Source organism: Dendrobates tinctorius, unplaced genomic scaffold, assembly GCF_039654945.1.
Source record: "Dendrobates tinctorius isolate UK_male_01 unplaced genomic scaffold, ASM3965494v1 ptg000360l, whole genome shotgun sequence".
Classification (NCBI taxonomy): domain Eukaryota; kingdom Metazoa; phylum Chordata; class Amphibia; order Anura; family Dendrobatidae; genus Dendrobates; species Dendrobates tinctorius.
This window is the reverse complement of record NW_027362026.1, coordinates 3322999-3347455: the sequence shown is the minus strand read 5'-3', so window position 1 is coordinate 3347455 and position 24457 is coordinate 3322999. Positions and strand designations below refer to the sequence as shown.

The 24457-nt window shown below is 46.3% G+C and overlaps 1 protein-coding gene across 2 annotated transcripts in view; it reads right to left on the bottom strand.

Annotated features, from left to right (window-relative positions):
• Positions 1–24457, bottom strand: part of LOC141075525 (alanyl-tRNA editing protein Aarsd1-B-like) — a 166091-nt gene that overhangs the window by 47387 nt on the left and 94247 nt on the right. Inside the window, exons 8-9 of one of the 2 annotated variants that reach the window (XM_073562614.1) lie at positions 11729–11764; positions 424–535 (exon numbers count right to left, since the gene is read on the bottom strand). The exons of the other annotated variant lie outside the window; for it this stretch is intronic. Of the exons in view, the coding sequence (XP_073418715.1) occupies positions 11753–11764 (12 nt within the window). The 3' untranslated portion in view covers positions 424–535; positions 11729–11752. Of the gene's footprint in view, positions 1–423; positions 536–11728; positions 11765–24457 lie in introns of those variants that run through there. 2 annotated transcript variants of the gene reach the window in all.

Sequence of the window (24457 nt, the reverse complement as noted above, 5' to 3'; positions counted from 1 at the left end):
TTTCTCTCGATGCACCAGTTCTGCTTTTTCCATTCTTTTAATAATCCAAAGGGTTTAGTTCACACTGGGCGTTTTTTCAGCGTTTTTTTTCTGCAGCAAAACCTGATCTCTTGGCAAGAAAGAAGCTGCAGAAAAAAAGCAGGTTTTGGTTTTTCTTGTGTTTTTGCTGCGGATTTTCAGCATTTTTTCACCACTCGTTGATGTCAATGGGTGAAAAACGATGAAAAAAACATGAATGAAGTGACATGCTCTATTGTGCAAAAAAACTGATGACAAAAAAGGTGTGTGCATGAGATTTCTGAAATCTTATAGTCATTGCTGGTACTGTAAAACGTAGCAGAAAATTTGCATTAAAAAAAGCCTAGTGTGAACATAGTCTAGCGCTATGTAACTTTAAGTTCTAGTCTCAAAATAAAACACAACTGAAAAAAAAAACATTTTATTACAAACACAAAAAAGTTACAAAAAGGAAGAGTTGCACTGTAACGTCCTTCTTCTTTATTCATCATCTTGTACTTGGCTCAGGACTTGGACTCTGAAAATACAAAGGTGCCGAAAAATTTTCCTTTACATGGTGTGTGCATGATCCCCTCAGTGAAATAACTATTATTTATTTTATAGCACCATTTATTATTCTCTGCTGTACATGCGTAGGTGGTTTACATACAAAAAACATAAATTATAATGAACAAACGTTAACAGACTGGTACAGAGGGGAGAAGGCCCTGTCCTTATGGGATTCTAATCTGCAGGCTAATGAGGAAGGAGACAGTAGGTCAGGGGTTGTAGCAGCTCTGGTGGTAGTGAGGTGGCCACGGGGTTACTGAAGACTGTAGGCTTTACTGAAGAGATGAGTTTTCAGGCTGAGTCTGAAAGTTCCCAGTGTGGGAGACAATTTGACGTGCTTAGGTAGTAAATTCCAGAGGATAGGGGATGTTCAGGAGAAGTATTGGAGGTGATTGGTTGAGGAATGTATGAGAGCAGAGGAGAGAAGTAAAGCCCCCTTCTGACATAGCGAGATCGCTAGCGAGATCGCTAAAGCGTCACCGATTTTGTGACGCAACAGCGAAATCGCTAGTGATCTCGCTACATGTGACACGTACCTGCGACCGCCCCCATCCCACCCCGGCTGGATATCACTAATCGCGTTCGAATGTCCTGGGCCATTTTTTCCTCGTTGGCGTCCCACTGGCGCCGACTAGCAACACATGGACGCAGGCGGAAGTCGTCATCATCGCTGCGGTATGACAGGTAAGAGCGACTGCCGACGGATCGCTTATCGCTGCTGCGTTGCTGGTGAGATCTGCCTGTTTGGCAGCTCACTAGCGACCATTTAGCGATGCACCAGCGATCCTGACCAGGTTGTATCGTCGGGATCGCTGGTGCATCTTTAAATGTAACGGGACCCTAAGTCTTGTGAGGATTATATGTGGGAATGATCTGGAGATTAGTTTGGGGATGTATGGGGAACCAGATTATGAACGCCTTTGTAGGTCATTATTAGTAGTTTAGACTGGATGCGCTGGGGAATTTAACGCCAGAGAAGGGATTGGCAGAGGGGAGAGGCAGAGGAGTAGCAAGGAAAACGGTAGATTAATCATGCGGCACAGTTAAGAACGGACCTGAGAGGTGCGATAGTGTTAGGACGGGCTGGAGAGGTACGACAGTGTTCGCATATGGAGGCCACTAGGGGAGGATATTGTGATAGTCAATAGTAGGCTCAGCACCACCCTACATCTCCTCCCTCATCTCAGTCTACCACCCTACTCGTGCCCTCCATTCTGCTGATGACCTGAGCTTAGCAGAACCTCCAACTCCCGTCTCCAAGACTATATACGTGCTGCGCCAATTCTTTGGAATGCACTTCCCAGGTCAATACGATTAGTCCTCAATCCCTACAATTTTAAGCGTGCCCTGAAAACGCATTTATTCAGACTGGCCTACCGCCTCAACACATTAACCTAACTATCCCTGTGTGGTACACTCAAAAGTTTTACCATAACCAGGTTTCCCGCATCATGTTCCCACATGCTTTATGCATCTATTAGCCCTCTGCGTCTGTACTGTTACATACTTAACATTATGGCTGGTCCGAACATTTGAAGGAAACTTACCACCCACTTTTCGTGTCTACCTTTTTTTCCTCATAGATTGTAAGCTTGCGAGCAGGGCCCTCATTCCTCTTGGTATCTGTTATGATCTATGTGATTATTGTTATGCTGTAATGTCTATCTGTGAAGTACAGTATTCAGATGTACGGGACATCTTGTTCTCCAGACCTCCATTTTTGTGCTTGCGACGCCATTTTGTTGTTTACGAGTTAATTTTTGTAACTAGGTGAAAGTTCGCGGTTGTTATGAAACCAGACTGTCCAAGTCCGAACAAGATATGAGATATGAGACCCTGAAGAATGTGCTACTGTTCTATTCTCTATGTCACGTAACTAGGGACATATTCCGATTTTCTTGCAATACTATTGGCTTATAAAGTAAATGTATTACGACGATGCTATTGGTAGCTGAGTATTTTGCATAATTAAGCAAAATACTATAAAAAGGTGACATAATAAACCGGGTTAGTGATCTGCCTTGATCCTCCCATACAGAGGCATACGTCTCCGACTGGTCATTCCCAGTTGCTAGCAACGCTTGTGGATTAATTTGGAAATCACTTGGTCAACCGTGAAGGGTTAATTTAGCCCTCCCTCAATAGCTACCCCGACAGCTGGCTGCCCAACGTCCCCGAATAGGGACGCCTCTGCCACCGGAGGACAACAAGACAAAGGACTCTCGGACCGGACACAGGCACTGGAAAATTGGGACTGATCATCACCCACGACAACCACAGTAAGTTGGCAGTTATACTGTTCAGACTGACCGTTGGTGTGGTTTTCCTGTGTTTGTTATTGCAAAGAGGATCTGAGGTTTGTCTTTGATGGTGGGATGATTCTTGGGTGGAATCATATAGAGGTGCAGTCCCGTTGGGGGCACAGTGCTCGAACCGTACCTCATAAGGGACAGACACCCCGGATTGACCAGTGATTGTGACTCTCTTTATAGTCAAAATATCCTGAAATCCTGATCACTGTTAGAATCGGGCGTGGTGAGGTGATCGAAGATTGGGTAGGATGCGTAACTCAGGTATATTTATATATATATATATATATATATATATATAAAAATATATAACTAGAGGTGTCCGGAGGGTTAGTCTGAGACGTCCTCCTCCTTTCACTGAGTGCCGTGTTGATTTTTGGGCATCCCAGAGAGGGATAGACCCGTTGGAACAGACTGTAATGGTCGCTCCAGTACTGTGCACAACTGAAGTTAGGATATTTAGCTCTAAAGGTGAGAATCCGTGGAAGAAAAAGAAGAATTTTGTGGCTTGGCACATGAATTGTGTGACGAAGGTGTTAGGAAGAGCAGAGGAAGTGAATTCTGATTGTTTCTGTTACTGCTATGTTGAAGAAGGAAAATTGTCTATTATTATGACAAGGACTGGATGATTTGTGGTACAAGAAAGTGACTGTGGAACTGAGAAAGTGACAGAGTAACGTGCCAGAGAGACTCTGGACGATGCATTAAAAGTAGAAAAAAAAGTTTTCAGAAGAATTTAACCCGCTCTGCATTAGTAGGGAAAAAAAGTAAACCAGCAGCTGCAGCTGCTCCAGTTCCCCCTCCAATCTCAGCCCACACCACATCCCCCACTGCCCCCACCGCAGCTGCAGGCACATAGCTTGTTTCTTATCAGTGGCACACACAGCAAACTCAGCTCCCTACTCCAATATCTCTTCCAATCCTATGACTGGGAACCTTACTCCCCAGATCCACCGTGCCAATTCTCGTCTGCAATGTTGGCGCTGTGGCCGACTCGGACACTTTCAAAGAGATTGTCATACCCCCGCTGTTTTAATAGGAGTAGATGGCAGACCCAATTAACATACTCTTACAAAACCCATCCCTGTGGGACCCTTCCCCGAGGTTACTGCTCAGTTCGTGATCTCTCCCACATGTCCAGTAAATTTACTGGGGGCAGATTTATTATCATAGTTCCGCTACAGAATACAATTCCAAAATGATGGTCAGATGGTTCTTATGTTATATAACCCTTATGCAGATGAAGACAATGAGGAAATTTGTATTTTGCATGCCTTTTTTATAGTTATGATGGCCCTGATAGGCCCAGATCCACCCCCTATATTGCCTGAGGATCAACGACTCACCCCATAACTTTCAGAGATACCATCTAAACTTTAGTCAAAAGGGCCAAATAATATAGGGAAAATGCCTATAGAACCAGTAAAAGTGTTTCTCAAACCTGGTGCCCCTTTTCCCAAAGTCCATCAATATCCTTTGAAACATGATCAGGAGCGGGGCCTTCAAGGATAAATACAAACGTTACTTGATAATGGTGCTCTGGTACCCTTTGTTTCTCCATGTAATACGCCCTTGTTTCCCGTTAAGAAAAAGACCCCGCCTGGCCAACCCCCTGTGTACTGGTTGGTACAAGATCTATGGGCAGTTAATGCAGCTACTGTTCTGTAAACTCCAGTGGTGCCTAATCTACATACTCTTTTGTCCCAAATACCCCAGGATGCTGCTTGGTTTACAGTCATCGACCTTGCCAATGCCTTCTTTAGCATTCCGTTACACCCAGATTGCCAGTTTCTGTTTGCATTCACTTATCAGGAACGACAGTTAACATGGACAGTTATGCCACAAGGGGCCCAAAACAGTCCCAACCAGTTTGCAAAAAACATGAGTGAGTGTCTTTTGCCCAGGCAGTTAGATCACCCCCAGGTCACGCTGCTTCAGTATGTGGATGATTTTTTTGTTGTGTGCACGGACGGAGCAGGAAGCCATTTCTGCCACTGTTAGCCTCCTCAAGTATCTGGCAGCACTGAATTGTCGGGTTTCGGCCTCAAAACTTCAGTTCTGCCTTGGTCAAGTGATATTCTTGGGTCACTGTCTCCTTCAGGGTGCCAGACACCTCACAGAAGAAAGAAAAATAGCTGTCAGCTCCCTTCCTTTCCCAAAAGATGAAACTGAACTCCAGTGTTTTCTTGGACTATGCACTTATTGTCGTCAGTGGATACCGGATGCATACTGCATAAAGCAACCCCTTTACAATGCCTTGAAAGACGGTATAATGAACTATAAGGAAAGATCACCGGTTTGTATGGAAAGCCTCCATCGTGCCTTCTCTGAACTAAAGCGGCTCATTGCTTCCGCCCCTGCCTTGTGCATCCCGGACTATACTCGACCGCTCCATTTGTATGTGTCTGAGAATGAAGGACACGCAGCAGGGGTACTTACACAATCACATGGCAATAGGCAACGACCCGCGCTACTTTACTGCCGGTCCCCAAAAAAGATGGCAGTGATGAGGATTATCTCCAACATGATTGTTTCCAAGAAACAGCTACTCCACCAAATGTCAGTGAGAATCCACTTCCAAATCCCGATCTGGTGTTATACACGGATGGTTCAAGATATGCTGATGAGTTTGGTAGATTCCACACGGGATATGCTGTTACCACAAAGGACACTGTAGTGCACACAGCTGCACTCCCGCCCTCACAGTCAGCACAAGAAGCAAAACTTCAGGCTCTGTCTAGTGCATGTATTTTGGCCAAGAACAGGCAGGCTAAGGCCGGTTTCACATTAGCGCATTTTCAGCGCGCGCACGGCCGGGGGTAGCTCCGCCCCCGAGCCGGCTCTCTGCCCGGCGTGCCCGCCCCTTGCCTGTAGCGCCGCCTCCTAGCGGACGGCGGCGCCTGCGATCGGCGCACCCTATCTTTAGCATAGGGTGCGCCGATCGTGCGCAGGTCGTGCGCTAGTTGCGCTTTGACCTGCGCTGCGCACTTATGACGGTGCGCCGTGCGCGCCAAAATCCAAAAAGTTCGATTTTGGCGCGCACGGCGCACCGTCAAAAGTGCGCAGCGCAGGTCAAAGCGCAACTAGCGCACGACCTGCGCACGATCGGCGCACCCTATGCTAAAGATAGGGTGCGCCGATCGCAGGCGCCGCCGTCCGCTAGGAGGCGGCGCTACAGGCAAGGGGCGGGCACGCCGGGCAGAGAGCCGGCTCGGGGGCGGAGCTACCCCCGGCCGTGCGCGCGCTGAAAATGCGCTAATGTGAAACCGGCCTAATACATACATGGACTCACGGTATGCATTTGGTATTGCTCAAGATTTTGGGACTCTATGGGCCAATCGAGGGTTTATTACTACTGCCGGAACCCCAGTGAAAAATGCTGAAGCTGTTAAAACCCTCATGGATTCGATCAAATTACCTACTCAGGTGGCTATTATCAAAGTTAAGGTGTGTAGGTAAGAGCAGGTTCGCAGGACGCAGTGACGAGACGCGAGACTGGTTGAACTTTGAAAAGCAAACTTTTTATAATTTAAAGCCACTAGGGCTATACTAAGCAACCAAAAAGGGATAAAAACAGTTGTCCTCGCAGGGACTCAGTACAACCAAACACTATTTGGAAAGAACACGACTAACCCGGCCGAGGCCGGTTACTATGGGGCCACGGTATGGCTGTCTACGGGTCCTTATACTCTATAATGTCACTTATCTGTCCTGACGTCCCTCGGCGTCTCTGTGGAAGCTGTGTTGCTGATGAAGCTGCTTTGGCGTCTTTGATAAGGCTGCTTTGGCGTCTTTGATGAGACTGCTCTGGCGTCTTTGATGAGGCTGCTGTGGCGTCTTTGATGAGGCTGCTGTGGCGTCTTTGATGAGGATGCCTTGGCTTCGCAGCTGCTGGGCCCAGCTGCTGAAGATTTGGAGTAGTTTTCGGGCGCCCCAGCGCCCAGGAGGACTTGGGGCACAACAGGCCCTGATGGAGTCCAGAGATGAAGTAACCCCCTATTGTCATAGCGGGTTGTGCTTGTTAGCGAGTTCAATGGGACTCCTGTCCCCAAGCAGGGTTGTGTCGCAGTGCTCAAGAGTGGCGGTTTACTGGCCGCGCGCACAGCCTGGGGCTGTGTGCAGAGTGTCTCTGTTGACGAGGAACAGGCCCCAACTGCCGACTGCAGCGGGGTGAAGGCGGCTGTGAGCGGTGATAGACAGGCCGCAACCACGGGCTGTGGTTGTGAACCGGCAGCGTCCGCGGGTGGCAGCGGGCAGGCCACAACCACGGACTGAAGGGGGATGGCAGCAGCCGGGAGAGGGAGCGGACAGGCTGCGGAGGGCTCGAGCTCAGCGGTAACGGCCGAGGATGACCGGGGGCAGATCGTAACCCGGGATTGGGGTGAAGAGACAGTCCCCTGTCGGTAAGCTCGGCGCCTCTTTCCTGAGGGCCAATGCGTATCTACCCTCTGCTGCTGGTCTCTTTTCTGAACTGTCAGTGTCCTTCCCGCTCTCTCACGCCCCCTCCGTCTCCTGCTCCGTGTCTGACGTATCACCAACTGACTCCTCTGCGCGCTCCCTGCCCCTTTTTTACTCGCCCCTCCCCTTGCTGTCCTGTCACTCTCAACAGTCCACTCTTCTCCTCTGTTCCCCGGGTACTGTTTCCTTAGGAACTCAGATGGCGGTCCCCTTGGTTCCGGCCCGGACACTCTGTGGGGGTCCTCCTCCATACAGGTGCACAGTCCTAGGAACAGTCCATAGACTGTTGGCAATGCATTTGCAAATATGTAAGCAAAAGCCGCTGCTCTTTTACCCGTTGAAACAACCATACCAGCTTTGGTGACCACACGCTCTCAGCGTAAACAGTTACAAGAAGCATTGACCCTACAAGAACCTGATGATCTATAACAGACTGAAGTTTTCTGTCGGACCCCGCTAGACCGCTTAATGACGATGCAGAGAATGTCTCCAAAGGAAGAGGTGAAGCAATGGAAGACTGATGGGGCACGTATGGATAATGGTCTCTGGAAAAAGGACCAACCCGTGTGTCTCCCTAAGCGGATGTACCCTGCTATTGCCACATGGGCACATGGGCCTACACATCAAGGAAAGAATCAGGCCCTCGCACTGGTGCAAAAATTCTACTGGGCCCCGGGAATTTCCACAGTTTTGACAGCGCTCAACCGTGCCTGTAATATCTGTCAAAACACAAGCCGCGGAGACACCATCACATGTTTCTCAACGCAAGCAAGGACTAGCCAGGTCTTTCCCCGGGAAGGAACAACCACGGGAAGGGCAGTCTCCAATGAAGGAGACCACCTATGCCAAAACATGGTATCCATCCACAGACAGCTGTTTTGGGGTATTGCCCCTCATTAGTGTGGAGTAGGAAACTGCTGGCCAGTATCGTTGAGAAACATGTGATGGTGTCTCCGCGGCTTGTGTTTTGCATATTTTTACATATTTCCCATAAGGGATGGGGGCTTTGCTCTAGAATCACTGTGTTGAGAAACATGTGATGGTGTTTCCGCAGTGTTGGCTGTTGATCTCCATGAGTTCATTCATCTTCATTTTTCACAGTTTTCTACTAGGCATTGTTCCTACTGGCCAGTTTCCTACTCCACACTGATGAGGGGCAATACCCTAAAACAGCTGTCTGTGGATGGATACCATGTTTTGGCATAGGTGGTCTCCATCATTGGAGACTGCCCTTCCCGTGGTTGTTCCTTCCCGGGGAAAGACCTGGCTAGTCATTGCTTGCGTTGAGAAACATGTGATGGTGTCTCCGTGGCTTGTGTTTTGCATATTTTTACATATTTCCCATAAGGGATGGGGGCTTTGCTCTAGAATCACTGCGTTGAGAAACATGTGATGGTGTCTCCGCAGTGTTGGATGTTGATCTCCATGAGTTCATTCATCCTCATTTTTCACTGTAATATCTGTCAGACCTGCAATCCCGGTCAACTTCAACGTGTACCACCGAAGCATCTTGCTAATCCCGACTATCCTTTCCAAAGGCTCCAGGTGGACCATATCACATTATCTAAGTCTGGAAGGTATGAATACTGTTTGGTTGTTGTTGACATGTTCTCCAGTTGGCCAGAAGCATTCCCTGTTACCAACATGACTGCAAAAACCACAGCAAAGAAACTGGTGATGGAAGTCATATGCAGGTATGGGGTTCCAGAAGTTGTTGAAAGTGATCAAGGTCCGGCCTTTTCTTCTCATGTGTACCAAGAAGTTCTGACAATGCTTGGATCCACTGTAGCCCTCCATACTCCGTACCACCCACAATCCAGTGGGAAAGTTGAGAGGCTGAACGGCACACTGAAGGGACAATTGACCAAAATGATGCAGGAAACTACGGCTCTATGGCCAGAGCTCCTACCCATTGTATTATACCACATTCGTACTGCCCCTATTTCAAAATATGGCCTGTCCCCATATGAGATATTGTTTGGTGCTAGGTCCCCAGTTGCAAATTTCCAGCCTCAGCAGTTATCAGAAGAAACTGACCGTGCTGTTCAATATGTTATTCAGCTTAGTAAAAATCTTGCTAACACCCATGCTCTAGTTTCTTCTCTTCCAGATTCAGCAGAAACCGACACCTGTCATAACCTGAAGCCTGGTGATTTTGTAGTCGTGAAAAGGCATGTCAGAAAGCACGGACTAGAACCCTTGTATGACAGTCCCTATCAAGTTCTCCTCATCACCCAACAAGCCAATAGCAAATAAAGGGGGCATAATGTTTTGGTTTTTCGCATTTTCCATTTTATTATTGGTAGAAGTTGAAGTTAAAGTTAGAAGACATTCAAAGACTCAGAGATCAATATGATAAATAATGATCGTAATAGGACAGTTGGTGGTCAGACACCTTCTCCTTTCTCATTCCGGCCAATTGGTTTAAGGGAATTGGAGGCTGGATAGCTGGGATCTTACAAAGCTTGTTATACATTGCTGCCTGTATCCTTGTTGTATATGTGATACTAAAATTTGTTCTTTGGTGTATTTCTGTATGTATTAGGAAATTCTGCACTAGGACAGCTAATGATGATACCAAAAACGTCGTCACCCCTGCTCTTCTCTACACCGATCTCAAAAGGCTATTTGATGAAGATGTTGAAGCCAAGCGCATGGCTACCTTCAAAAGATCTCCACCACGGACATCAAATATTGTTATTCGTAAATTGCAGCATACAGGGGGATGGGTTCGCCGCAACAGCCATGACTGATAGCACAGCATCAACCATGTGAAGACCGGTACCCCTCAAGCTTATGGCTTGGGATAGTACCTCTGATGCTGCATATTAGTTAACAAAATTTATCTAGGGGGGATTGTGAAGTACAATATTCAGATGTACGAGACATCTTGTTCTCCAGACCTCCATTTTTGTGCTTGCGACGCCACTTTGTTGTTTACAAGTTAATTTTTGTAACTAGGTGAAAGTTCGCGGTTGTTATGAAACCAGACTGTCCCAGTCCGAACAAGATATGAGATATGAGACCCTGAAGAATGTGCTATTGTTCTATTCTCTACGTCACGTAACTAGGGACATATTCCGATTTTCTTGCAATACTATTGGCTTATAAAGTAAATGTATTACGACGATGCTATTGTTAGCTGAATATTTTGCATAATTAAGCAAAATACTATAAAAAGGTGACATAATAAACGGGGTTAGTGATCTGCCTTGATCCTCCCATACACAGGCATACGTCTCCGTCAGGTCATTCCCAGTTGCTAGCAACGCCTTGTGGATTAATTTGGAAATCACTTGGTCAACCGTGAAGGGTTAATTTAGGCCTCCCTCAATATCTACCCCGACATATCGTCTGTACAAGTCCCCTCTGAAATGTAAAATGCTGCGGAATATGTCGGCGCTACGAAATAAAATTATTATTATTATAGTCGAGGTGGGGGATGATGAAGGGATGCACTAACATTTTAGTAAATTCAGGGTTGAGGAAAGGAAGAATTCTGAAAATACTTTTAAGTTGGAGGCAGAAGGTGGTATCAGCATAAATGTGCATTGTGAAGGAAAGGTCAGAGTCCAGGGTTAATCCGAGACAACGGACTTTCGGCATAGGGTAAAGCGTGATGTTGTTTGTAGTGATAGACAGACCGGGTAGGCTTTAAGTGAGATGGACAAAAGATAAGTTTGATTTTGTCCATGTTAAAGTTTAGATGAGAAGGAGGATAAGGCTGACATGATACTCTGGGATCCTGGAGAGCAGAGAGCTAACATCTGAGCCAGAGAGGTAGATCTGAGTGTCATTAGCGCATAAGTGGTACTAGTACTAGAAGCCATGGGAGTTTGAGTCATTCCAGGCCAAAAGTATAAATTAGTAAAAGAGTAGGGGTCCTAGGACACAGCCTTGAGAGACACCAACAGAGGACAGACTAAAACCCCTAGTATGGGAATAGGAGACTATAAATGTGCAGTTAGTGAGCTATCGAGAGATCCAAGAGAGGGCAAAGTCTTTGATTGCCAAGGGAACAGACGATCTGTAGTCAGAAATAGTGATCAATAGTGTCGAAGGAGGAGGATAGTTAGAAGGAAGAGTATAGAATATTGTCTTTTCCCTTTATTGGTTAGTAAGTTTGGTTACGGCAGTTTTATTGGAGTGGTGGGGACAGAAACTGTGAGCACATTCGGCTGTCGTTGGAACTCCCACTTTTGTTCCATACATGTGTAGTCCCCCTCTGTTTATTTGGTGCCCTCTTCTGGACATAAGTACAGTTCCCAAAGGTGGGATTCACATTTATAACACGTTTACTGTATATTCTGTGAATACCATAAATGTCCGAGATGGGAATATCTCTTTAAAATCAAAATAGACACTGTATGTTGAAATATAAATAAGCATCTTACCTGTTATGGGATCACAAACACATCTCATATATCATCCTGGTAAAAGAAATATACTATCGGTATTTCATGTAATATTATCTATTCCATTATTTCTAAACACTGTTTTTCGGTGATTCCTTTGTATCCCCATTCATACTGCACACACACACACAAATCATACACCATTTGAAAGGTAAACTTGCCCTCTTCAGCAAGAAAATAGCCAAAACAAACCACACATCCATGATTTGATCACAAAACACAGTTTAAACATTAATTTTCATAAACCTGCAGTAAGGAAAAATGACCTGCAGGTGACACCACAGTACCCCCAAAGCATACTACGAAAACATTTGTAAACATGCACTGCTTTTTCGCTGATTACTTCGTCCCACACACATAAGATGCACCATTTGAAAGGTAAACTTGCTTCCTTCAGCAAGAAAACAGCCAAAACAAGCCACACATTCACGATTTTATCACTAAATACAGTTTAAACATTTATTTTCATAAACCTGCAGAAAGACACCATGACCTGCAGGTGGCTCCTCAACGGAAAACATTTTTTGGCCTCTACTTATCAAACCAATTTATTGTATTACCAATCTACATATATAAATACCTGTCTGTGTTGATCAGCTCATGAAATACAATTACATTTGACCAGCTTGCTTTTTCTGAAATTGCCTGTGCCCCCGACTACCAATGTGCGAAAATTTCGCACAGGCCAAGCTAGTAATTGGTTATTCTCAAATTCTTTTAACCCATTATGGATGCAGCCAATTTTAGTTTTTACGTTTTCTGTCTTTGCTCCCCTTTCAATAGCCATTACTATTTAAATTCTTTATCGATAGTTGTATAAGGGCTTGTTTTTTTGCGGGGTGAGTTGTAGTATTCATTTAACATCCATTTTACTACATATTGTACAAGGAAATGGGAGAAATCCAAGTACAGTGAAACTGTAGGGGGGGAAGTAATTCCACAATTATTTATTGGATTTTGTGTTTATAGCATTCATTGTGCTGTAAAAATGACTTGATAACATGATTCTTCAGGTCAGTGCAATTTTGGCAATACTAAAGATAATAAACTGGTATATTTTTTTTTGTTTTTGTTTTTTTGGGTGGTGGAATATAAAATTTGTATATAAAAAAAATTTGCTTGTGTCACTATTTTCCGAGACTCATAATGTTTTCTTTTTTTCTGTCGATGTAGCTGTGTAATGGTTTATTTTTTGCATGTTGAGCTGACATTCTTATTGATACCATTTTGGGGTACATACAACATTTTAATTGCTTCTTATTGTATTTTTAGGAGTGTCGCAGCCATTTTTTCTTTCCTTTTTACAGCGTTAACCTCATGAAATAAATAATTTTATTGTTTGACAAATTGCAATTTTACAGAGAGTGATATCACATTTAGTTTGTTTTTTTTTTTTACTTTTAATGGGAGGAAGGTGAGTATGTATGTGATTGTGGGGGTGATTGCATGTGGAGAGGGTTCAGGAGCTGAACTCCCTCCTCATATGGCAGGTTCCTGCTATATTTAATATCGTAATTTGCGGATTATAAGACGCACCCCAAATTTTGAGGGGAAAAATAGGAAAAAAACATTTTTTAATAAAATGGTGGTGCCTCTTATAATCCATGCATTTTATTGCTTACTGGAAGTGGTGGCTGAGGTGAAGCAGGGTCCCAGTTTCGCTGCTGAAAGAGGCAAAAGTGGCGTGTTGCTGCAGGCCGCAGGCTGGGATGAGGGAGTGTTCCGATATGCGCCACTGCGGGTGAAAATGGCCACAGTGCTCTGTGGTGCGGGGGGCTCCGGCAGTATTTTGTGCAATCCCAGATCACCCCCGCACATCCATTACTGCGATGCGGTGGCCTCCGGGAAAATGGACGCCAAGGGAGGCGCATGCTCAGATTGAGAACTAAACAAACAAAATTATGAACAAAAAATGTTATGGGTCTCTGAATATGGCGACACAAACCCACATCTTTTTCTCTTTTATGTCTGATTTTTTTTCGACACTTAAATTAAAGGGAATCTGTCACCCCTTTTTTCGAATATAAGCTGCCGGCACAGCCATCAGGGGCTTATCTACAGCATTCTGTAATGCTGTAGTTAAGCCCCTGATGTAACCTGAAAGATAAGAAAAAGAAGTTAGATTATACTCACCAGGGGGCGGTCTGGTCTTGGTCCGATGGGTGTTGCGGTCCAGCGCTTCCCATCTTCTAACGGTGACGTCCTCTTCTTTGCTGCCTGTTGTGGCTCCTGCGCAGGCTCACTGCTCTGCCCTGTTGAGGGCAGAGCAGAATACTGCAGTGCGCAGGCGCCGGACCTCTCCCGGAGCCTGCGCACTGCAGTACTCTGCTCTGCCCTCAACAGGGCAGAGCAGTGCGCCTGCGCAGGAGCCACGACTGGAAGGAAAGAAGAGGATGGCATCGTATGAAGATGGGAGGCGCCGGACCAGACGGCGACAACCATCGGACCAAACGCCTGGATGAGTATAATCTAACTCTTTTTTCTTATCTTTCAGGTTACATCGGGGGCTTATCTACAGCATTACAGAATGCTGTAGATAAGCTCCTGATGTCAGTGCCGGCAGCTCATATTCGAAAAAAAGGGGTGACAGACTCCCTTTAAAAAAAAAAAAAAATCTACCGTATATGAGTTGTCATTCTCACTTACTTGGAGAATCATGATTCAGAGTATCTTTTACCACAGGATCTACGACGTCAAAACAAAACAAACCATAGAGGAATTTTTCTCCAATTTTATCGCACTTGGAATTTTTGAAAACTACAACTTTCAAAAAAGCCATCATACAGCTGTATGGATGGAAAAGTAGAAAGTTATGGGGAAAAAAAGCGCAAAAATGAAATTTGGCTCAGGAAGGAAGGTGGATAAAGGCTGTGAACAAACTTCTGACTTGTGTGAAGTGAACGCGGCTTCTGAATCCGATCCATACACCCGCACCCACTGTATGATGTAATCATGGGGCTATTTACCTCTTATTAAAGAAGCACTTCCATAAAAATTACTTTTTAAAATAAATTTTTGTGTATTAATATACTTGCCTCCTGCCGCCTTTTCCGTTATCCAGCGCTGTTCTGATTCTCTTCTGAGTGACGTCACCGTTCTTCACATTATTGAAGTCTTTCTTACAGTGTAAGCCTATGTATCCTCATTCTGACGCTCAATAAGCTTACATTATAGAAGCCACTTCCAGGCCACGCAGAGCATAATGTGACCCAGAGAATCCGAAGAGTGGTGACGTCACTGAGAAACGAAGCAGAACATTGCTGGATCCCAGAGAAATCTGCGGTAGGTTGGTTTATTAATAGATTGCATTACATACATACTGTATATACACAATTTATTTTTAATAAATCTTCATGGGAGAGCTTCTGTAAATTCTCAAAAAGTCTCAGAGGTGTCCTAGGCAAGGAGTGCAGCGCTTACATGCATTTTGCTATGGAGCTTTTAGACGCTGCTCAGAAGCTGGCCAGATCACTGGAGCCAGATAATTTCAGTACCCTACACTCCTTTGATGCTGTAGAAGCAAAGCTATCTATGTTCTACGCAAGAGAGTGCTCAGTTTGAACTAGCAACACGGTTGAGCCGCTGGCCCAACTATCAATGGTTCTACGCAAGAGAGTGCTCAGTTTGAACTAGCAACACGGTTGAGCCGCTGGCCCAACTATCAATGTATCAGGAGTCCATCCAACAACAGAAAGTGAGAAGCAATCATTAGAAAACCCCTTTAACATTGTCTCATCAGGTCTACTTTGTTAGTGGTTTTGCATTGTGATTCGCCATTGGTCAATGTTTTCTTATCATAGTTAAGCAGGAAGAAGTGATCACTATTTAGACTCAGTCACTTTGATCTCTACTGGGAACCTACTTCTCCCCTCCCTATAGGGAGATTATTTAGTGGGTGCATATGCCCCTGCAGAAGGGCCTAATAATCTTCTAGATCAGGGATGAGGAACCTCCCGACAGATTCCTGTGGACCACAGTGTTTTGGCCGTCAGCCTCCAGCCCTTTAATTCCAAGCTAGACTGAGAGCACAAGCATGCAGCATCACAACAAAGTATTAAGTCATGATGCTGGCCAGTGCCAGAGTCAGTGTCGGGACATTTTTTGATGGCAGAGTTGGTGCGCTGCACGCTCCCGTTCCAATGGTAAAGTCAGCTGTTGTAGTAACTCCTATGTGCTTTATATACAGCAGCCTCAGTGTCTCCTATGTGATGTGTACAGCAGCCTCAGTGTCTCCTATGTGACGTATACTTCCAACCTCTGACTGCTTTTGTTCTTTAACCACTTTCTGACAGATGATGTACTATCCCATCCATGTGCCCTGGGACTTAATTCACAAAGAAGGGATAGTACGTCATCATAGATCAGCGGTGCTCACGGGGGGAGCACCGCTGATCGCGGCCGGGTGTCAGTTGAATATCACAGCTGACACCCGGCACTATGTCATGAACCGCTACCGGCACATTAACCCCTGGCACACTGCGATCAAACACGATTGCAGTGTACCGGGAGCATAGGAAAGAATCGCGCAGGGAGGGGCTACCTGCGTGCTTCCCTGAGACCCTTGGAGCAACGCGATGTGCTCTCGTTGCTCTGAGGGTCTCCTCCCTGCAGGCCCCCAGATCCAAGATGGCCACAGGGGCCTTCGGGGTCCTGCAGGGAAGCGGCTTTCTCAGTGCCTGCTGAGACCAGGAGCTGAGAAGCCACTTGCAGTGCCTGTCAGATCACTGATCTGACACTGTGCACTGCAAAGTGTCAGATCAACGATCTGACACTATGTAGTAATGTCCCCCCTGTATCACCCCCTTAGTTAGGGAAAAATAATAAAATAAAAAAATGTATTTATTTCCATTTTCCCATTAGGGTTAGGGCTAGGGTTAGGGTTATTGTTACGGTTAGGGTTAGGGCTAGGGTTAGGGTTGGAGTTAGAATTGGGGGGTTTCCACTGTTCAGGTACATCAGGGGCTCTCCAAACGCGACTTGGCTTCTGATCTCAATTCCAGCCAATTCTGCATTGAAAAAGTCAAACTCCTTCAATTCCAAGCTTTGCCATATGCCCAAACAGTGGTTTACCCCCACATAAGGCTATGTGCACACGTATGCAGAAAATTTCTGCATAAAAACAGGACTCCTTCCCAGAAAACGTGCGTTTTTTTCCACGCATTTTTGCCGCGCGTCCCCAGACACATAGAAAATAGCCAGAAATGTGGAATTTACCGTGAAATTAATGAGCATGCTGCGTTTTTTACCGCAAAGCGTTTTTTTCGTGGTAAAAAACGCATCAATATGCACAAAAAGTGCAAAATGCATTAAAATGGATGGGAAGCTTCTTTTAGCGTTTTTTGAGCAGATTTTTTGGTAAATCCGCGGGAAAAAAGCGAAAAAAACGCTGTGTGTGAACACAGCCTAAGGGGTGCCAACCTACTCAGGACAAATTGCACAACAACTTTTGGGGTCCAATTTCTCCTGCTACCCTTGGGAAAATAAAAAGTTAGGGGCAAAAATATCATTTTTGTTATAAGTTTCTGTGAAGCACTTGGGGGTTCAAAGTGCTCACCACACATCTAGATAAGCTCCTTGGGGGGTCTAGTTTCCAAAATGTGGTCATTTGTGGAGGGTTTCCACTGTTTAAGCACATCAGGGGCTCTCCAAACACGACATGACACCCACAGACCATTCCATCAAAGTCTTCATTCCAAAGCGTGACTACTTCCCTTCCGAGCCCCGACGTGTGCCCATACAGTAGTTTACTCCCACATATGGGGTATCAGCGTACTCAGGACAAATTGCACAACAACTTTTGGGGTCCAATTTCTCCTGTTACCATTGGGAAAATAAAAAAAATGGGGACTAAAAGATCATGTTTGTGGAAAAAATATGATTTTTTTTATTTTCACTCCCGGGCGTTATAAACTTCTGTGAAGCACTTGGGGTGCTCACCACACATCTAGATAAGTTCCTTGGGGGGGTCTAGTTTCCAAAATAGGGTCACTTTTGGCGGTTTTCCACTGTTCAGGCACACCAGGGGCTCTTCAAACACGAAATGGCGTCCGATCTCAATTCCAGACAACTTTGCGCTGTAAAAGTCAAACGGCGCTCCTTCCTTTCCAAGCCCTGCCATGCGCCGAAACAGTGGTTTACCCCCACATATGGGGTGTCAGTGTACTCAGGACAAATTGCACAATAACTTTTGATGTCCTGTTTCCCTTGGGAAAATAAAAATTGGGGGTGAAAAGATCATTTTTGTGGAAAAAATATGATTTTTTAATTGTACGGCTGTACGTTATAAACTTCTGTGTAGCTCTTGGGGTTCAAAGTTCTCACCACACATCTAGATAAGTTCCTTGGAGGGTATAGTTTCCAGCCAATTTTGCGCTGAAAAAGTCAAACGGCGCTCCTTCCCTTCCGAGCTCTACCATGTGCCGAAACAGTGGTCCCCCCCCCACAAATCAGAAATGAGCATACTCAGGACAAATTGCACAATAACTTTTATGGTCCAATTTCTCCTGTTACCCTTGGTAAAATAAAAAAAAATTGGACCTGAAGTAATTTTTTTGTGAAGAAAAGTTAAATGTTCATTTATTTTTAAACATTCAAAAGATTCCTGTGAAGCACCTGAAGGGTTAATAAACTTCTTGAATGAGGTTTTGAGCAACTTGAGGGGTGAGGTTTTTTGAATGGTGTCACCTTTCGGTATTTTCTATCATATAGACCCCTCAAAGTGACTTTAAATGTGATGTGGTCCCTAAACAAAATGGTGTTGTAAAAATGAGAAATCGCTGGTCAACTTTTAACCTTTATAACTTCCTAACAAAAAAAATTTGGGTTCGAAAATTGTGCTGATGTAAAGTAGACATGTGGGAAAGTATTAAGTTACGTACCGGTAACGGTATTTTTCGGAGGCCCATGACAGCACCACGAGAGAGGGGATCCGCCCTATAGGAACAGGAAACCTACAGATACAAAAGGGCGGCACCTCTCCCACGCATCAGTTGGATTACAGAGCTTGAGAGGCTACCATGGTTAGTACACAACATATGATATATACAACCTATCTACCCTATTTAACAGAATTATTTCATACCATCTCCCACATAAGGTGATTCTATGAACAATCTTCTAAGGAGTGCACCCCTATATGTGAACAAGGGATGGAACTAAGGGTGCTGTCATGGGCCTCCGAAAAATACCGTTACCGGTACGTAACTTAATACTTTATTCGGACTCCCATGACAGCACCACGAGAGAATTACAGAGATGTAAACTAACTTAGGGAGGGACTACAGCCTGCAGCACCCTTAGCCCGAAGGTGAGGTCTGAGGAGGCACCCATGTCTAACCGATAGTGGTTAAAAAAGGTGGAAGGAGATGACCAGGTGGCCGCCTTACATATTTGATCAATTGATACTCCAGATCTCTCCGCCCAGGATGATGCCATGGCCCGAGTGGAATGTGCCCTCAGGTTCTGTGGAGCCGGACCGCCACCTGCTGTGTAGGCAAGAGAGATAGCCTCCCTAATCCACCTTGCTAATGTGCGTTTTGATACTCTGTATCCTTTCCTGGAACCTTGGAAGGATAGGAATAATGCGTTCTCCTTCTTCCAAGGATCCGTGGCTGCTAAATATGTCAGTAAGCATCTTCTAATATCTAACGCCTGGAGTTTCTGCTCTTTAGGGTTGGTTGGGTTAGGGAGGAAGGAAGGCAGAACTATCTCCTATGTCCTGTGGAATTGTGTTGCTACCTTGGGAAGGTATGCTGGATCTGGCCTTAGGATTACTCTATCCTGTAAGAACTCTGTGTAAGGAGGCAATCTGGAAAGTGCCTGTATATCGCTCACCCTACGCGCGGATGTTATTGCTACCAGGAATGCTGTCTTAAGAGATATAATCTTTAGTGAGGCGGAATCTAAAGGTTCAAACGGACTTTCTGTCATGGCTGTAAGGACTAAGTTTAAGTCCCACGGTACGCATCTGTCTTTGTGTATAGGTCTCGATCTGGCCGCTGCTCTGATGAACCTTGCTACCCAATAATCTTTTGCAATATCAGCTGCAAACAGGGCCCCTAAGGCTGAAACTTGTACTTTTAGCGTACTTGTGGAGAGACCCAATTCGAAACCTTTCTGGAGAAATTCCAGAATATGTTTCGTGGGAATTCCATCTCTGATGTCAAAGTGAAAGGTGGACAGGAAGCGTTTCCAGGTCCTAGCATAGATATTAGTGGTGGTTAATTTTCTGCTTCTTAGGAGGGTGTCAATTAAGTTCTTGGAGAACCCTCTATTTCTTAATAGTGACCTTTCAAATACCACGCCGTCAAATGAAGTCCCGCTACTTGTGGGTGGCTGACTGGCCCCTGGTAGAGGTGATCCGGAAGGTTCGGCAGTACCCAGGGATCGCCTACTGACATGGTCCTCAACCACGCGAACCAGGTCCTCCTGGGCCAAAAGGGGGCAATCAGTATGACTCTTGCCTGATCCTCTCTGATCTTCCTGACTACCAGAGGAAGAAGATTCAATGGTGGGAAGGCGTATGCCAGAGAAAAGTCCCATCTTATCAGTAGGGCATCCACCGCCAGGGGATTTTCCCTGGGGTTCAGAGAGCAGAACAATCTTTCTTTTCTGTTTTTTCTGGTGGCAAAGAGGTCTACCTCTGGCTGGCCCCATCTGCGGACAATCTGGCGGTAAATATCCTTGTTCAAAGCCCATTCTCCTTGTCTTAGAGCCTTGCGGCTTAAAAAGTCTGCTCTTACATTGTCCTTTCCGCTGATGTGGAGCGCGGTCAAAGATAGACAATTTCTCTCTGCTATCTGGAGGAGCCGTTCTGTTATCTGCATCAGAGCGCTGGAGTGGGTTCCACCTTGGTGGTTGACATATGCTACCGCTACCTGGTTGTCCGAGTGTATCCTCACATGATGGCCCTGCAGGTAGATAATGAGTTTCTTGACTGCCCGCTCTATCGCCAATAGTTCTCTCTGGTTGGATGAGATTTCAGAATTAGAATCCCACTGGCCCTGTACCACTATGTCCCCCATATGGGCTCCCCAACCGAAGGAACTTGCGTCTGTGGTTATAATACGGGTTATCTGTGTTATCCAGGGCACCCCTGACGCTAGGTTCTCGCTCTCAAGCCACCATCTCAGTGATGTAACAGTTGAGGGGCTTAGACACATCCGACCCTGTAAGGAGCCTCCAAGGGCCCTGCTATTAATCAAGATGTCGTTTTGAAGGGTTCTGGTATGGAACTGTGCCCACCTTACTGCTGGGATGCATGAAGTTAGAGAACCTAACAGGGACATGGCCTGTCTGAGGGTCATAGATGGATTATCCATTGCCCGAAGAACCTGCTCCTGTATCTTTTGTAATTTATCTAGTGGTAGCAGGCACCGCTGAGTGTCTGAATTTAGTATCAACCCTAAAAATTTCTGTATTTTTAAGGGCTGGAGTCGGGATTTCTCGTAGTTTAAAATCCATCCCAGGTTTTCTAACCTGGATCTAGCTTTTTCTATCTGAGATTTACAATGACCCACCGATTTTCCTACAATCAAGAAATCGTCTAAATATGGAATGATTAAGATGTCAACCTCTCGTAAGTGAGCCATAACTTCGGCCACTAACTTTGTAAAAACCCTGGGTGCTGCTGAGAGACCAAAGGGAAGGGCTCTATACTGAAAATGACGTACTGTGCCCTCTACTGAAACTGCCACCCTCAGGAACTGCTGGAAGTCTGTATGGATAGGTACATGATAGTACGCGTCTTTCAAATCTATGACTGCCATAAAACAACCTTTAAACAATATTTTTATTGTTGTATTAATGGACTCCATTTTGAATGTATGATTAATCAAAAACTCGTTAAGGGAACGAAGGTTTATAATCGTTCTGAATGTGTTATCAGGTTTCTGGATTAGAAACAGGGGAGAGTAAAAACCCTCTTCCCCTTTCAGCCTCTGGAACCTCTACCAGGACATTTTTCTGACATAGGCTCAAGACTTCCGCTTCTAAAGCCGCTTGTTCGAGATGAGAAGATCTTAAGGGGGACAGTTTAAAGGTGTCCCGCGGGATCTGGGTAAATTCCAACCTAAGCCCGGTGGATATTACCTTACGCGCCCAGTCACTATTCGTAATCTGTGACCATGCCGGGAAGGATGACAGTCTACCCCCCACGGGAACCGCTAGTCATTGATTTGGTTTCTTTTGATCTCTCGACGAGCGTGTAAACATATAGTCCGTACCTCGTCTCCTTCTGTCTTCCCATCTGGGTCGATCTCTAACAGGCGAAGAGTTGCGCCTTCTCCCCTGGCCAAATATCCTTCTACCAAATGGGCGACGGTAGGACGCTGATGAAAGGTTTGGGAATCTTTTCTTGTCGTCCCCCGCCTTTTCAAGCAGCTCGTCTAGGACAGTTCCAAACAAATATTCGCCCTCACATGGAATCACACAGAGCTTTGCTCTGGACTGGATGTCTCCCTGCCAGCACTTTAGCCACAGGGCTCTGCGAGCTGCGTTAGAGAGACCTGCTGCTCTGGCGGCCATTCTCACTGCATCCACTGAGGCATCTGCCAGGAAGGCTGCTCCCTCTTGGATGGTCGGTAGGGCCCCAAGAATTGTCTGTCTTGATGTACCCTGTTTTAGTTGTGACTCCAACTGGTCCAACCAGACCATCATGGACCTGGCCGTGCACGTTGAAGCCACTGCTGGTCTTAAGGACCCGGCCGCCATCTCCCAGGTGTTTTTCAGGAAAGTATCAGCTTTCCTGTCTAAGGGATCTTTAAGGGATCCCATGTCCTCAAAGGGGAGCGAGGATTTTTTTGATGCCTTCGCAATGGCAGCGTCTAATTTGGGGGCTCTGTCCCAAGAACTTACTGCCGGATCGTCGAAGGGGTATCTCCTTTTGAGGGCTGGTGGTAGCGACCCTCTTTTGTCCGGTTTTTTCCACTCTCTGTGGATCAGATCCTGTATATTTTGATTTAACGGAAAGACTCTCCGCTTCCTCTGTTCCAGCCCACAGAACATGACATCCTGCATGGATAAATGGGGCTTAGGCTCCTCTACCTCCATTGTCCCTCTGACTGCTTTGACCAGCTTGTCTACCCGGTCAAGAGGCAGACAAAATCGCCCCGAGTCCTCTTCTCCTGAGGAGGACGAGGGAGATGAAGCCTGGGAGTCTCTGCTTTTTCTCCACTCTACCGAGGAATCAGACTCCGCCGGGACCTCGCCCCTTAGACTTTGCGGCTGAGACAAGGACTTTAGGGTTTCCCTCATTTCTACCCTGACAATGTCTCTCAAACTCGCCGCTACTGCGGGCGACTCTTCTGCCACTGTCTGCTGAATACAGGGGGGGCACAATCTTTTGAGGCACGCGTCCGGTAATGGGCATGCACAGAGTGCGCATTCCCTATGCTTATTTTTACTTGTAGCTTTTTTTCCCTAGAAAAAGAAAAACACAGAAGGGGGGTCCCGTCACTGAGTGAACTTTCACGAAGATCACTTACCAGTGCCACAATCAAGTACCGGAGAACGAGGGGGATTTCTTTCGGTCGATGCTCCTGTCTGCCTGGAGGAGCTCTTACGAGTGGACTGGTCACTTCGTCCCGCATTACTGTCACGGGACCCTTTCTTTTTCTGTTTGACCTGCCGAAGGTCATCCAGGGGTGGCAGTGATGTTTGCCGCTGCTGCCCTTGCTTCTGCCGCTGCTGCTGCTGCTCTCGATCGCTTTCCATTACCACTGCTGCTGCTGCACACTGCTGCATGTAGTAATGTGGCCAAGGCAAGGTACCCTGCCCGGGTCCCGCCTAAATACCCCTCCTCCGGTCAGCAGTATCCATGCCGCGCCCCTCCCCCCCCCTTAACGGAGCTCCCTACCCCAGCTGGCGCCCGACCCCTCGCCATCGGTGTTTCCGATGGGCGCCGCCATCTTGGAATCGCCGCGCATGCGCAGTGGCGCGCTGACCCGGAAGCGCCTCCTCCGCCCGCCCCCTGACGTCACCGCTACCCCGGAAACGCCGGAAGCCCCGCGGGACGCCCGGGAGCTCCGGAGCAGCGCCCGGTCGCAGCCCCCTGCACAGCGCTGCCAACATATCTGCGCCGCCGGAGCCGGGAATCCCCGGGGGGGTATACTTACCGGCGGCGGCTTAATTCCGGAGACGGACATCCTCCGGACGCCGCTCCCTGCTGTCCACGCCACCGCCGTGACACCCATCCTGGGCCACCGTGGCGCCTTCCAGGAGATCCGAACCAGGCCGAGGTAGGAGACCCCCTCGCTACCGGTGTCGGCTGGCCGGCCTGGGATCCAATTCTTCTGTAGGATCCCGTCCCCTCAGGAACAGGAAACCAACTGATGCGTGGGAGAGGTGCCGCCCTTTTGTATCTGTAGGTTTCCTGTTCCTATAGGGCGGATCCCCTCTCTCGTGGTGCTGTCATGGGAGTCCAAATAAATGTTATTTTCTAAGTATTTTATGTGACATATCTCTGTGATTTAATGGCATGAAAATTCAAAGTTGGAAAATTGCGAAATTTCCTAAATTTACAGGTGCTTCTCACAAAATTAGAATGTCATCAAAAATGTAATTTATTTTAGTTCTTCATTACAAAAAGTGAAACTCATTTATTATATAAAGTCATTACAAACAGAGTGATCTATTTGAAGGGTTTATTTCGGTTAATGTTGATGTTTACGGCTTACAACCAATGAAAACCCAAAAGTCATTACCTCAGTA